This window comes from Pristiophorus japonicus, chromosome 15 (genome assembly GCF_044704955.1).
Source record: "Pristiophorus japonicus isolate sPriJap1 chromosome 15, sPriJap1.hap1, whole genome shotgun sequence".
NCBI classification, from domain to species: Eukaryota; Metazoa; Chordata; class Chondrichthyes; family Pristiophoridae; genus Pristiophorus; species Pristiophorus japonicus.
Window position 1 is genome coordinate 65,955,225 of NC_091991.1, and position 13,561 is coordinate 65,968,785.

The 13,561-nt window shown below is 44.3% G+C and overlaps 1 protein-coding gene across 8 annotated transcripts in view; it reads right to left on the reverse strand.

The window, feature by feature from the left end:
- Window positions 1-11,697, reverse strand: part of nup50 (nucleoporin 50) — a 78,876-nt gene extending 67,179 nt beyond the window's left edge. For 2 of the 8 annotated variants that reach the window (XM_070900553.1, XM_070900546.1), the window contains exons 1-4: window positions 11,511-11,697; window positions 11,125-11,333; window positions 3,801-3,906; window positions 1,650-1,728 (exon numbers count right to left, since the gene is read on the reverse strand). In XM_070900553.1, the coding sequence (XP_070756654.1) occupies window positions 1,650-1,728; window positions 3,801-3,835 (114 nt within the window). In that variant the 5' untranslated portion in view covers window positions 3,836-3,906; window positions 11,125-11,333; window positions 11,511-11,697. Of the gene's footprint in view, window positions 1-1,649; window positions 1,729-3,800; window positions 3,907-10,671; window positions 10,707-10,754; window positions 10,981-11,124; window positions 11,334-11,510 lie in introns of those variants that run through there. The other 6 variants (XM_070900547.1, XM_070900550.1, XM_070900548.1 and 3 more) reach the window with 6 other exon arrangements.
- Between the last annotated feature and the right edge of the window lie 1,864 nt (window positions 11,698-13,561).

Consider the following 13,561-nt stretch of genomic DNA (forward strand, 5'->3'; position numbering starts at 1 on the left):
TCTTTTGCCTTCTCCCTGCAGCTGCACCAGCTGGCCTCACGACCACGAACTCCCGCAGCTTGAACTCCCCGACTCCTCCTCGACGGGCCTTTTATAGGCCTCAGCGACCACGAACTCCCGCAGCTCGAACTTCCCAACTCCTCCTCGACGGGCCTTTTAAAAATCTCGCTCTGCCATGCACTACACACTCAACGAAATTACTATTGCACTATTTTCTTGAAGCCAGACTATGGGCCCAGATTTCCCTAACCTCTTTTTCTGGTGCCCTCATTCGAGCTGCACCGCTTTTGCCTACCTCTACGCGCGCCAAAAAAAGACCTCTGTATTTTGGCCGCTCCCCAGCCTCTCCTCCACCATGGCGCAGCGTGGCCCAATGGATTGGGGGCGGAGCCAGGTCCCGGTGCTGAAAACAGTGCTCAAGTCTGCGCGCATGTGCAGTAGCTCCTGGCAGGCTGTTTCTGCGAACGCACGCTGCAGGCTATGTGGGAGGGGTCGAAGCACGCTGTCCCTAGCCCTGGACAAATGCGCTCCCTCATCGGCGGCCCGCTGCGTTCCCGAAGATAAGCCTTCTATTTTGTATTTGTTATGTACTGATTGATTTTGGTGCTTTGGGGCAGTGTTCCTTCTATTTTGTTATTTATTGATTGCTTATTACTTTGGTCTTGGTGCTTTAGGGGCAGGGTTCCTTCTATTTTATTTGTTAATTACTTTTTGTACTTTGTTTGGTGCTTGGTGCTTTGTTCTTTAAATGTAGTTACTTGCGCCGATTCCTTAACTGTAAGTAAGGTCTTTCTGTGCGGACAAAAGTGGACACATACTCTGCCCCAAGTTTGTTTAGTACAATTTTTTTCTGGCCAAATTGGCATAAATGATGTAAATGGCTGGGAACACCCCCTTTTGAAAAAAAAACTGACCTAACAAAAAACCTAACGAATTCACTTACACTGGCGCAAATTAAATGGCCATATTTGCAACTCAAAAGATACACCAGAAAAATCAAGTTACACCAAAAAAAAAGGTGCAACTCATGGGGAAATTTGGGCCCTATGTTACTCACAACTATGGTCCTGTGTAGTACTCAGATTTCAAGAAGTATTGCAGCACTCCACTGAATGAGTCTTTGATTGCTATACCCAGTGATGAGGGGGGAAAAAATTCATATGACATACACCTAAAGCTGCAAAAGATGAACTTGTTGCAGCATTGGAGTGCAAATATGAAGAATACATGATTTAGTGTTCTTTTCAAAATTAAAAATAAGTCCCACTGCACACTATTCTACAACTCTACACACGTCTACTATTCTTCACAGGCTATTTTTCCAATGGTAAGTGGAAATAGGGGCAGACAGTAAATGGTTTCTCTTAAGCAATCAAATTGGATTGACATACTCGCTGCAATCAGCCGATACAATACTAGCTTAAACCTTTCAGACTTTGGTTCACCTCCTTACCAGTTGACAATGCAGTACCACAAAATTTGACATGTAGACTCAGGTTCAGTTCATCCTCTCTTTCCCACCCCTGTCATTTATCATGTTACAGTAGCACAGGTAACTGCTGCTTATCATTCCACTCACCACAAAAAAAACTTGCATTTTAGTGTGGCAAGTTGACAACATCAATCACTAATAGAAACTGTCTACACACCTCTTCAGATTCTTCTTCCTGATCCCAATTCCGATCAGTTAGTTCTTTGTCTGCAGTTCTCTTCGCCATTATGTTGTTACTGAAACAAAATTGGCAAGATTATTCTTTTGATATAACTGGCCTAAAATTAAACTATAAACAAAAGTATTATGAAGTTATTCACTGTACTTGAAGGACAAAAATAGAGAAAAGCCCAAAATTTGGTCAATTAAAATGTAATTCCCATCAACTGTAACTTTGTTAGATGCTGACTTCGATTTGACATTAGACAGTTGTAGGTTCATGTCCCTCTCCAGGACTTTGAGCATATAATCAACTAACCCTTTAATGCAATACTGACTAAGAGCTGCATTGATAGATAGGGTCCTTCAGGCGAAACATCAAGCTGAAGCCCAGTCTTCCTTCTCAGGTGAGTGTAAAAGATTGTGCTGACACAATTCAAAGAACAGGGGAGTTTTCCTAGCCAATATTTATTCCTCAACCAAGAAAGATTCCCTCATTTTCTGTTTGTGCAACTTTACTATCTGCAAATTCGCTGCCATTTTTGTCTACATAACAGAATTATACTTCAAAAATTAACTCATGGACTATAAACAGCTTTAGGACGTTCAGAGGAAGAGAGGAGTTTTGACAGATTTTTTAAAGGTGGAAAGAGAGAGAGGTAATGTGATCTCAGGAAAGATGGAGGGGGGGGGGGGGGAATTTATGGACCAGGATAAAGATTTAAAATGTAATGTTAGGTGGCAGAGAGCCATGAAAGATAGCATAGATGGAAGAATGGAAGTTAGTGTGCAACAGGACTAGAGCAGTGGAATGAAGCACAAACTGGGGTTTACGAAGGGAGAGGAGGGGAGGCTAGAGATATGGGTGTTAAGTCGTTGATTCGGAGGTTGGGGGGTAGGAAAAGGAAAGGCAAGGGAAAATGTAACAACCACTGCACTAAAGCACGATACAACCAATTAATTACTTTTGGACTGCAGTCACTTATGTAAAAAAACAGCAGCTAATTTGCATGTAACAAGGTCCTACATAAGAAAAAGACAGAATGACTGATAATCCATTTGTGGTGCTGTTGGTTGAGGGATGAATGTTGGCCACGTCACTGGAAGAATACACTGTTCTTCTAATAGTGTCAAGGGATCTTTACATTCACCTGAGCAGGTAAATAGGATACAGTTTGACAGAGCATCTGAAAGATAACATCTCCAACAATATAATACTCCTTCTTTATTACACTAAAATGCCAGCCTCGACTTTAAACTCAAATTCATAGTGGGGCTTTAACCTAAAACATTCCGACTCTGAAGTGAGAGCGTTATTAATTGAATGAATTTGTGGAATTGAGTAAGCAGCAGTTAAACAGAATTAGACTCTGCCCCATAGATGAATCTCCTGCTAATAATCCGGACACATACAATAATAATGATGATCACTTGAATGAGATACTGAAGGACACGTCACATTTGTGACAACACTCCCAACAGGAAGTCAACATTTTCATGAAAAAGGGGAGAAAACTGACCAAAAGAGAAAAAAAAAATTACCCAAATACATTTCACACAAGTCCCTTATGGCCAAGGAGATTTTCATCCCCTCATTTTTGGCTGGATTTTAACTCTGGTCTTGAATATACAATAGTAGTGTCTAAACCATTGTGCCAACCAGCTCCCCATAAAGATTATTGACTGGGGAATTATAAAGGACGTGACTGCTGCCAATGAACCGGAAGTAGCTGCACATGCGCAGTTCCAGTATTTTTTTGTTCGTTGTTGCTTGACTTCCAAAATGAGGAATAAAGAGGATTTAGAGAATTCTGTTAGAACCGTTAATTTTAAATAAAATTCAAACTGCGAGTTTATTTTTTAAAGTTGATGTTTGTCCTTCGAGACAGCGGTTCTTAAACTGGAAAAATCACCATTAACATTAACGCAACCTAGTAACATTAATGAAACTTTATTAGTGATGTGCTTCAGCACATCTCAGATCCTCCGTCTGTTGTGGTGAACGTTATTTTTTAAAATATGGGACCTGACAGTTATGCGCTGAATGCTTCTGCGTAGCTTCCGTTTCGTTGGCAGGAGTCACACCGAATCATAAAGCACCATCTGTATTCCATAAGATAATGTGATCCAATAAAGATAAATTACTTACCGTATGAACTCCTTATTGGAAGCAGAGCCCACCATATTTCATACAGGAAGGTTTAAATCCAACACAAGTCACCATAAGAAAATGAACTAAACTTGGAGGACCCAATCTAAAAGGACAAAGGGAGAAAGAATATTACTTACCTTGGTAATTCCCCTTATCCAAGGTGGGCCCTCCAGACAAAGATAGTTCTTTTCTTCTGATGCACACATACACAAGAATTAATTTAATTTCTGAAAATCAATTTTTAAAAACTCCCAACTCTTTGTAGATAATCTGTGTTTTGGTAGATTACCTCCTCTCAAATGGGGCCCCAACCCCATTGGTGTGGTTCTCATCTTGTATCCAGAGCCTCAACAGCATGCATTACAGGAGCAGTCCAACTGCTTCTCATTTATGGGAGTTGGTGCTTTGGACCAGCTTAGAGGGTGCTCAGAAGGAAACCAAGCAGGAAACCTAGGTTGAGGCAAGTGTTTTAAAACCACAAGCTTTGCTCTTGCAGTTTATGACATCATCCACACCCTTGAAAGACATTGTTACCTCATAATCATTTGACATGCATTATTCTGTACATAGCCATTATTTTCTGCATACATTTTCCTGCAATAATTCAAAATTCTGTATAAATTCTGATAACACACCTGTACATTTCAGTTAGAAACTATAAATTACTATACTTTGTAAAGAACAGCACTGGCTAAGTATGCTTCAAGGCAATCATTTATCAAAGAATTAGAAATGGTTGTTGAACGACACAAGCTTTGTTTGCATAACCTGCCATTCCCAGGAAAATGCAAGATGAAATTAAGCCTTGTAGCCGCCGCAAAGATGAATTGTCTATTCAGTCTGATTGTCTGTTATGCTGCAGAGAGTTGTTGATGCCAGTTCATTGGATATATTCAAGAGGGAGTTAGATATGGCCCTTACGGTTAAAGGGATCAAGGGGTATGGAGAGAAAGCAGGAAAGGGGTACTGAAGGAATGATCAGCCATGATCTTATTGAATAGTGGTGCAGGCTCGAAGGGCCGAATGGCCTTCTCCTGCACCTATTTTCTATGTTTCTATGTATCCGATTGAAGGGACCAGATACTGTCTTAGAAACATAGAAATCTATAGCGCAGGAGGCCATTCCGGCCCATCGTGTCCACGCCGGCCAACAAAGAGCCACATGGCCCTCGGTCAGCAGCCCTAAAGGTTACATATAAACCTATGAACAATGGCGGAAAGGTAAAGAGCATCCAGCCCAACCAGTCCGCCCCAAACAACTGCGACATCCCTTGCACCACAACATCCTACACTCCACCCCAACCAGAGCCATACAATCTCCTGGGAAGAGGCAAAAAAAAAAGAGATAAAAACCCAGGCCAATTGGGGGAAAAAAAAATCTGGGAAAATTCTTCTCCGACCCATCCAGTCCTGGAGTTCACCCTGGCCGTCTTCATAGAAACATAGAAAAATAGGTGCAGGAGTAGGCCATTCGGCCCTTCGATCCTGCACCGCCATTCAATAAGATCATGGCTGATCATTCACCTCAGTACCCCTTTCCTGCTTTCTCTCCATACCCCTTGATCCCCTTAATCGTAAGAGCCATATCTAACTCCCTCTTGAATATATCCAGTGAACTGACATCAACAACTCTCTGTGGCAGGGAATCCCACAGGTTAACAACTCTCTGAGTGAAGAAGTTTCTGCTCATCTCAGTCCTAAATGGCCTACCCCTTATCCTAAGACTATGTCCCCTGGTTCTGGACTTCCCCAACATCAGGAACATTCTTCCTGCATCTAACCTGTCCAGTCCCGTCAGAATCTTATGTGTTTCTATGAGATCCCCTCTCATTCTTCTGAGCTCCAGTGAATAAAGGCCCAGTTGATCCAGTCTCTCCTCATATGACAGCCCAGCGATACCTGGAATTAGTCTGGTGAACCTTCGCTGCACTCCCTCAATAGCAAGAACGTCCTTCCTCAGGTTAGGAGACCAAAACTGAACACAATATTCCAGGTGAAGCCTCACTAAGGCCCTGTACAACTGTAGTAAGACCTCCCTGCTTCTATATTCAAATCCCCTAGCTATGAAGGCCAACATACCATTTGCCTTCTTTACCGACTGCTGTACCTGCGTGCCCACTTTCAGTGACTGATGAACCATGACACCCAGGTCTCGTTGCACCTCCCCTTTTCCTACTCTGTCGCCATTCAGATAATATTTTGCCTCCGTGTTTTTGCCCCCAAAATGGATAACCTCACATTTATCCACATTATACTGCATCTGCCATGCATTTGCCCACTCACCTAACTTGTCCAAGTCACCCTCCAGCCTCTTAGCGTCCTCCTCACAGCTCACACCGCCACCCAGTTTAGTGTCATCTGCAAACTTGGAGATATTACACTCTATTCCTTCATCCAAATCGTTAATGTATATTGTAAAAAGCTGGGGTCCCAGCACTGAGCCCTGTGGCACTCCACTAGTCACGGCCTGCCATTCTGAAAAGGACCCGTTTATTCCGACTCTCTGCTTCCTGTCTGCCAACGAGTTCCCTATCCACGTCAGCATAATACCATATGCTTTGATTTTGCACAGCAATCACTTGTGCGGGACCTTGTCAAAAGCCTAAATACACCACATCCACTGGTTCTCCCTTGTCCACTCTGCTAGTTATTCCCTGCAGTACTTCCCAACGTAGCTGTGTCAGCCAAGAAGAGGTTATCCAGTCTAATCCCACTTACCAGTTCTAGGTCCGTAACCCTGCAGGTTATGGCACTTCAAATGCTCATTCAAGCATCGTTTAAGTGTGGTGAGGGTTTCTGCATCCACCACACTTCCAGGCAGTGAGTTCCAGACCCCCCACAACCCTCTGCGTGAAGAAGCTTCCCCTCAAATTCCCTCAGAACCTTCCACCAACCACTTTAAAACTATGCCCCCTTGTAACTGACCCCTCCCAAGGGAAATAGGCCCTTGCTATCCACTATATCTAGGCCCTCTCATCAAGGAGGTCTCTTCTCAGCCTCTGCTGTTCCAATGAGAACAAACCCAGCCTATCCAATCTGTCCTCATAGCTAAGATTCTCCATTCCAGGCAGCATCCTAGTAAATCTCCTCTGCACCCTCTCCAGTGCAATCACATCCTTCCTATAATACAGCGACCAGAACTGCACGCAGTATTCCAGCTGTTGCCTAACCAGAGTATAATACAATTTAAGCATAACACCCCTGCTCTTGTATTCTATGCCTCGGCTAATAAAGGCAAGCATTCTGTATGCCTTCTTAACCACCTTATCCACCTGGCCTGCTACTTTTAGGGATCTGTGGACAAGCACTCCAAGGTCCCTTTGCTCATCTACGCTTCTAAATGGCCTAGCATTTAATGTGTATACCCTTTATTACCCCTCCCCAAGTGCATTACCTCACACTTCTCCAAATTAAATTCCATTTGCCACTGTTCTGCCCACCTGACCAATAGATGGATATCCTCCTGCAGTCCATGACTTTCCTCTTCATTATCAACTACACAGCCAATTTTAGTGTCAACTGCAAACTTCTTAATCATATTCCCTATATTCAAATCTAGATAATTGATGTATACCACAAAAAGCAAGGGACCCAGTACTAAGCCTTGCGGAACCCCACTGGAAACATCCTTCCAGTCACAAAAACATCCCAACCCTAACCCTATGCTTCCTACCGCTAAGCCAATTTTGGATCTAACTTGCCACTTTGCCCTCGATCCCACAGGCTTTAACCTTCATGACCAGTCTACCATTTGGGACTTCATCAAAAGCTTTGCTAAAGTCCATATACACTATATCCTACGCACTACCCTCATCGACCCTCCTGGTTACCTCCTTGAAAAATTCAATCAGGTTTGTCAAACATGACCTTCCCTTAACAAATCCGTGCTGACTGTCCTGAATTAATCCTCGCCTTTCTAAATGTAGATTTATCCTGTCTTTCCAGGACCTTTTCCAATAATTTTCCCACCACTGAGGTTAGACTGACAGGCCTGTAATCACTCAGTCTATCCCTTTCTCCCTTCTTAAACAAGGGTACCACATTAGCAGTCCCCCAGCACCATGCCCAAAGAGGACTGGAAAATGATGGTCAAGGCCTCTGCTATTTCCTCGTTTATTTCGCTCAACAGCCTGGGATGCATTTCATCCGGGCTTGGGGACTTATCTACTTTCAAAGATGCTGAACCCCTCAATACTTCCTCTCTCACTATGTTTATTTCATCCAGAATTTCACCTCACTCCTCGATAGCAGTACCTGCATTGCCCCTTTCCAATGTGAAAACAGACGCAAAGTATTCATTAAGAACCATACCAACATCTTCCGCCTCCACATAGAGATTACCCTCATGGGGCCCAAGTTTCCACATGATTTGCGCCTGATTTTTAGGAGCAACTGGTGGAGAACGGACAATCTTAGAAATCGCAATTATCCACATTTTTTTTCTGCAGTTCTAGTCAGGTAGAACAGTTCCACTTTGGAACAGAATTTTTTCTTCAAAAGGGGGCGTGTCCGGCCACTGACGCCTGATTTCAAAGTTTCCACAGTGAAAACGTACTCCAAACTAACTTAGAATGGAGCAAGTGAAGATTTTTGTAGAACTGAAAAAACCTTGTCTACACATTAAAAAATCAGGCGCAGGTTACAAATTAGGCGTCCAGAACGAGGTGGGGGGGGAGGGAAAGGGAAGTCATTAAATTCTATAATAAATCCTTATTTATACTTCTACAAATATTATACAAATAAATCCAACCTGAATAAACATTTATAAGCAAAGAAAAGATTAAATAAACTATCTTCCTACCTGTGTGAAAGTGCTTCAGCCACGGAGAATGCTGCAGGCGTTCGTTCCCGCGGGGGGTGGGGAAGGAAACAGCCGTTCGTTCCCGCAGAGCGGGAGGGGGGGGGGAGGAGGCAGCCGTTCGTTCCCGTGGAGGGTGGGGAAGGAAACAGCCGTTCGTTCCCACGGGGGGGGGGAACAATGAGAAGGCTGCAAGAAGCCTCAGTGCTGATGTGCTGATGGCAATGTGCTTTTATTAAAAAATGTTCAAAAATTAAACAGCTACAAAGAACTACAAAAATGGCCGAGTGCCAATGTTTCCTTCACACTGCGCGTGCGCGAACGCGCGAACGCTCCAACGCGCAGCGTTGCCGGCAGGAAAAAAACTAATTTAAATGGTACCCGCCCCTTCCCACATATAAAATTGGCGCAAGTGTAGGCTCCGCCCCCCTGGGCGCCGCGCCAAACAGACAAGGAGCTGCAGGGCGCTCCAGAATCGCCCGTTTTTTTTCCGGCGCCGTTTTAGGCGCGAAAACGGGCGCCCAGCTCAGAGGGGCGCCCGTTTTTTTATCGTGTGGAAACTTGGGCCCATGGTCTCTAATAGGCCCTACCCTTTCTTTAGTTATCCTCTTGCTCTTAATATATTTACAGAACATTTTTGGGTTTTCTTTAATTTTACTTGCCAAGAATTTTTGATGCTCTCTCTTCGCATTCCTAATATCCTTTTTAATTTTACCTCTGAACTTTCTATATTCCTCCAAAGATTCTACAGTATTTAGCCGTTGGTATATGAATAAGCTGCCCTTTTTTCCCCCCTTTATCCTCCCCTGTAAGTCCCTGGACATCCAGGGGGCTCTAGAATTGTTATTCCCACCCTTTTTCTTTAAGGGCACATGTTTGGCCTGAGCTCTCCAGATCTCCTCCTTGAAAACCTCTCACTGTTCTGACACTGATTTACCTACAAGTAACTGTTTCCAGACCACTGTGGCCAAATCACTTCTCAACTTAGCAAAGTTAGCTTTTCCCCCAATTTGGGACTTTAATTCCTGGTTTATCCTTATCCATAACTACCTTGAATCTGACTGAATTATGGTCTATGGCATCCAAGTGCTCTCCCACTGATACTCCTTCCACCTGCCCACCTTCATTCCCCAAAACTAAATCCAAACCGCCCCCTCTCGTGTTATGCATGTTACATACTGACTTACAATACAATCTGAGCGGTCTTGTCCTGGCTATTCCATGTGGTTCAGTTACCATGCATCTCAATCCAACTGGCTTAATTTATTCTGTCTTAACTACTTGCATCAGAAACTTCATCCATCAAAGAAAAATGCTTGCAAAGCATTTAATTTTAAACTGGTGAACAAATACTTAAAACAATTCATATTATGTGCTTCAAAATGCCATATAAAGCACTCAACTTGCTAAATGTGGCACATGAATATAAAGGTAACTCAAGGTAGGAGGCCCCAATGCTGTTTTGCAAGGTCTTCTGCACAGCTTTCCTGCAACTGATTGTAATTACAGTGACTCTGCCAGAACAGAATTCATATTAAAATGCGTATTAAAAAAAAGGCAAGACTGATTGGAGTTTGTGTTACTCAATACTTCCAAAATAGCAAAGACATTTAGACAATTTTTTTTTAACTCAACTACAATCAGCCGCAACACACGCACGCCTTTCCTGTTCGCACATTAATTTGTATAGACACTAAATGCAGCCTAAATGAAAACGATTGAAAAGCATTGTACATGTGAACCACAAGAATGTACCAACAGGCCAATCGTCCACCAATTCTATATTTCCCTATATAACGTCACACACTTCCAGCAGGGGTCGCTGGACAGCGACAAGGAGTGAAAACCATGCAATTCTGAAACCGGTTCGTTTAGGCCATTCCTGATGTGACATTCCAGCCGAGATCAACTAATTCATCACAGATCAGAGATCGTACCTGCAAGCTTCCTAGTCTGTATGGCTCAACTAATCTATAAACTCTCAGACATCGGGAAGACCCATGTATTTGTTTTAAAAACTTACATTGTGGAGCACTCCTTGGAAACTGTTGCACTCACCAACGTACACACCTTAGCATGTAGACCCCAAATGTTTCATTATTATCAGTGTTTGCCCCTCCTCCTGCTAACCTGAATAGTTCACTGGAACATACCTTCGGGGAGGAATGATCTCACTTCCTTTACAGGTTGGAGGAATTTTAACTCAGACAACGCCTTTTAAAATTAAAAGATTTCGCTTCCAAAAAAAAAGGGGGTTTCAACAATGATGGCCTTCGTCGTAGCAGCGTCTCCCCAAAAGCCGTCCATCGTAGCCGGGCAGCACGCGTGTGGCCAAAGAGCACCGCAACCTAACCTGCCGCCGCCTGCCGGCGTTGATGGACAGGCGAACCGACCATTCATAGGCCAGATCCGACCCAGCGCGGGCCTAATGGAGGCGGGACCAGGGCCAGCAAGTTAGGTCGACTCGTTCTGGCCATAAAATGAATATGCGTTTTAAAAGACAAACAATTGGTTATTCAATACCTGTGTTACACCGTTCAACGGCACTCACGGTTTTACAGCCCTTGCAAATGTGAAAAAGGAGAAGAGAAAGCGCTGGAGCGGAGGACGGGGAATTATCTTGATCAGAGCGAGAGCAGGGCGCGATCAGTCCTTCCGAGTCAAGGCCTCCGTGTTTCTAGGTGGAATGCCGTTTACCCGATTATTTTCAATACTATCTCCCCCTCCCCGATCTGTATAGACAAAAGGCAGTTGTGAAATAAAAATGTGCTCTGTCCCTAAACAGTCCATTTCACCCGACATCGCCGCGCATTTCAAGCTTTTGTTTTGGAGCGGCGCAAACCAACGGTTATGATTTGAATCTGGGAATTCCTCCTGCGGGGACAGGGCGAGAGGAAAGCTTTGCTCACCTGTGATAGGTGATTCTGGGTTTATCGATCAGTCGGTCGCTCTGCCCCGGCAAGGCCTTTTAAAAAAAGAATATTTTTTATTTTCCCCTTTTTTTATATATAAATATCGTACACTATTGGTCCGCACTCCTTCCGTCAGTACCCCTCCCGCGACTTTACTGAGGGTGCAATTCCGCCATTTTGTACGGAGGGCGGGCCCGGCCGGGCCGCGCCGCGCGCATGCTCCCTCCTATTTGCAGGGCAGTACAAGCGCTCTCAGGGCTAAAGGCAAGTGCACTGTTCCAGCAACCGTGTTATCCCCAGTATCTCAGTTAAAGCATAATGGTGAGCAAGTGAAATTTTAAACCGTGCTAACCACCCAGACTATCAATTTAGAGAGAGCATTTTGAACTACATAGCAGTGGGGCTGATGGTCTGTCACAGATGCTTGGTATCAAGCCAACCTCAACAACAACTTATATTTATACTGCGCTTAGGAGTGTTATGTCAAAAATTTGACATCGGGCCACATAAGAAATTAGGCAGACCACCAAATGCTTGGTCAAGGAGGTAGGTTTTAAGGAGAGAGAGAGAGGTGGAGCGATTTAGGGGGGGATTCGAGAGTTTAGCCTATGCAGCTGATGGCACGGCCACCAATGGTTGAGTGATTATAATCAGGGATGCTCAAGGGGGCAGAATTTGAGGAGCGTAGGTATCTCGGGGGTTGTTGGGCTGAAGGAGATTCCAGAGATAGGGAGGGGCGAGACCATGGAGGGATTTGAAACCAAGGATGAGAATTTTAAAATCGAAGCAAGCAAGACCGCCCCCCCCCCCAACTCATAGAAATTCACTGATTTAATTTTTTTAGTGATAGTTTTTGTATGAAGTTTAAGGACAGATGTATAATCTATCCATTATATATTTTTTAAATTCTGATAGTAATGTGCTGTAGGTAGCACTGTGAGTGTCATGTTATGTAACTGGTTAAATAGGACTGGATTGTACCTAATGTGACCATCCATCAACTGATATTAAGTCTTTTTTCTGAACTGTCAGTGACATTTCTACTGGGTAGTACTGCACCAATACATTTGCTGGAGCATGGATTTCTTGGAAAAGGTCAATATTTCTTGTGACCTGAGGGTTCGCTGCTTCTTCCTTGAACGGAGGCTCAACCAGTCCCCATCCACCACCACCCTCCTCTGCCGGGCTGAACTTGTCCACTCACTTCCTCCAAATAAAAGGTGTTGCTATGGAACCTGTATGGGTTCTACTACGCCTGCCTTTTCGGAGGATATGTAGAACATTCTTTGTTCCAGTCCTACTCGGACCCCGTACCTCAGCTTTTCCTGGTACGTTGATGACTGCATTGGTACTGTATCCTGCTCTTGCCTCAAACTGAAAAATGTCATTAGCTTTGCTTTCAATTTCCACCTTTCCCTTGCCTTCACGTGGTCCATCTTTGACTTTTCCCTTTGCTTCCTTGACTTCTCTGTCTCCATTTCTGGGATAGGCTATCGACCAATATCCACTATAAGCCCACTGACTCCCACAGCTGCCTTGACAGCTTCCTCCCATCCTGCTTCCTGGAAGGACTCTATTCCATTCTTCCAGTTTCTCTGTCTCCGTCGCATCTGTTCTGACGATGCCACCTTCCATAACAGTACTTCAGATATGTCTTCCTTTTTCCCCAACCGTAGATTAACCTCCACTGTGGTTGACAATGCCCTCTACCATGTCCGTTCCAATCCATTTTCCGCACTTCTGCTCTCGCCCCTTCCCCTCCCTCCCAGAAGCATGATAGGGTTCCCCTTGTCCTCACCTTCCACCCCACCAGCCTCCACATTCAACAAATCATTCTTTGCCATTTCTGCCACCTTTAGCGTGATCCCACCATCAAACACATCTTCCTCGCTCCTTCCCTTTCGGCAGGGACCGTTCCCTCTGCGAAAACCTGGTTCGTCTATCACCCCCAACACCCACTCCCCTTCCCACCACACCTTCCCATGCAAGCACAGGAGATGCAACCTTTTATCTCCTCCCTTCCCACTGTTCAGGACCCCAAATAGTCC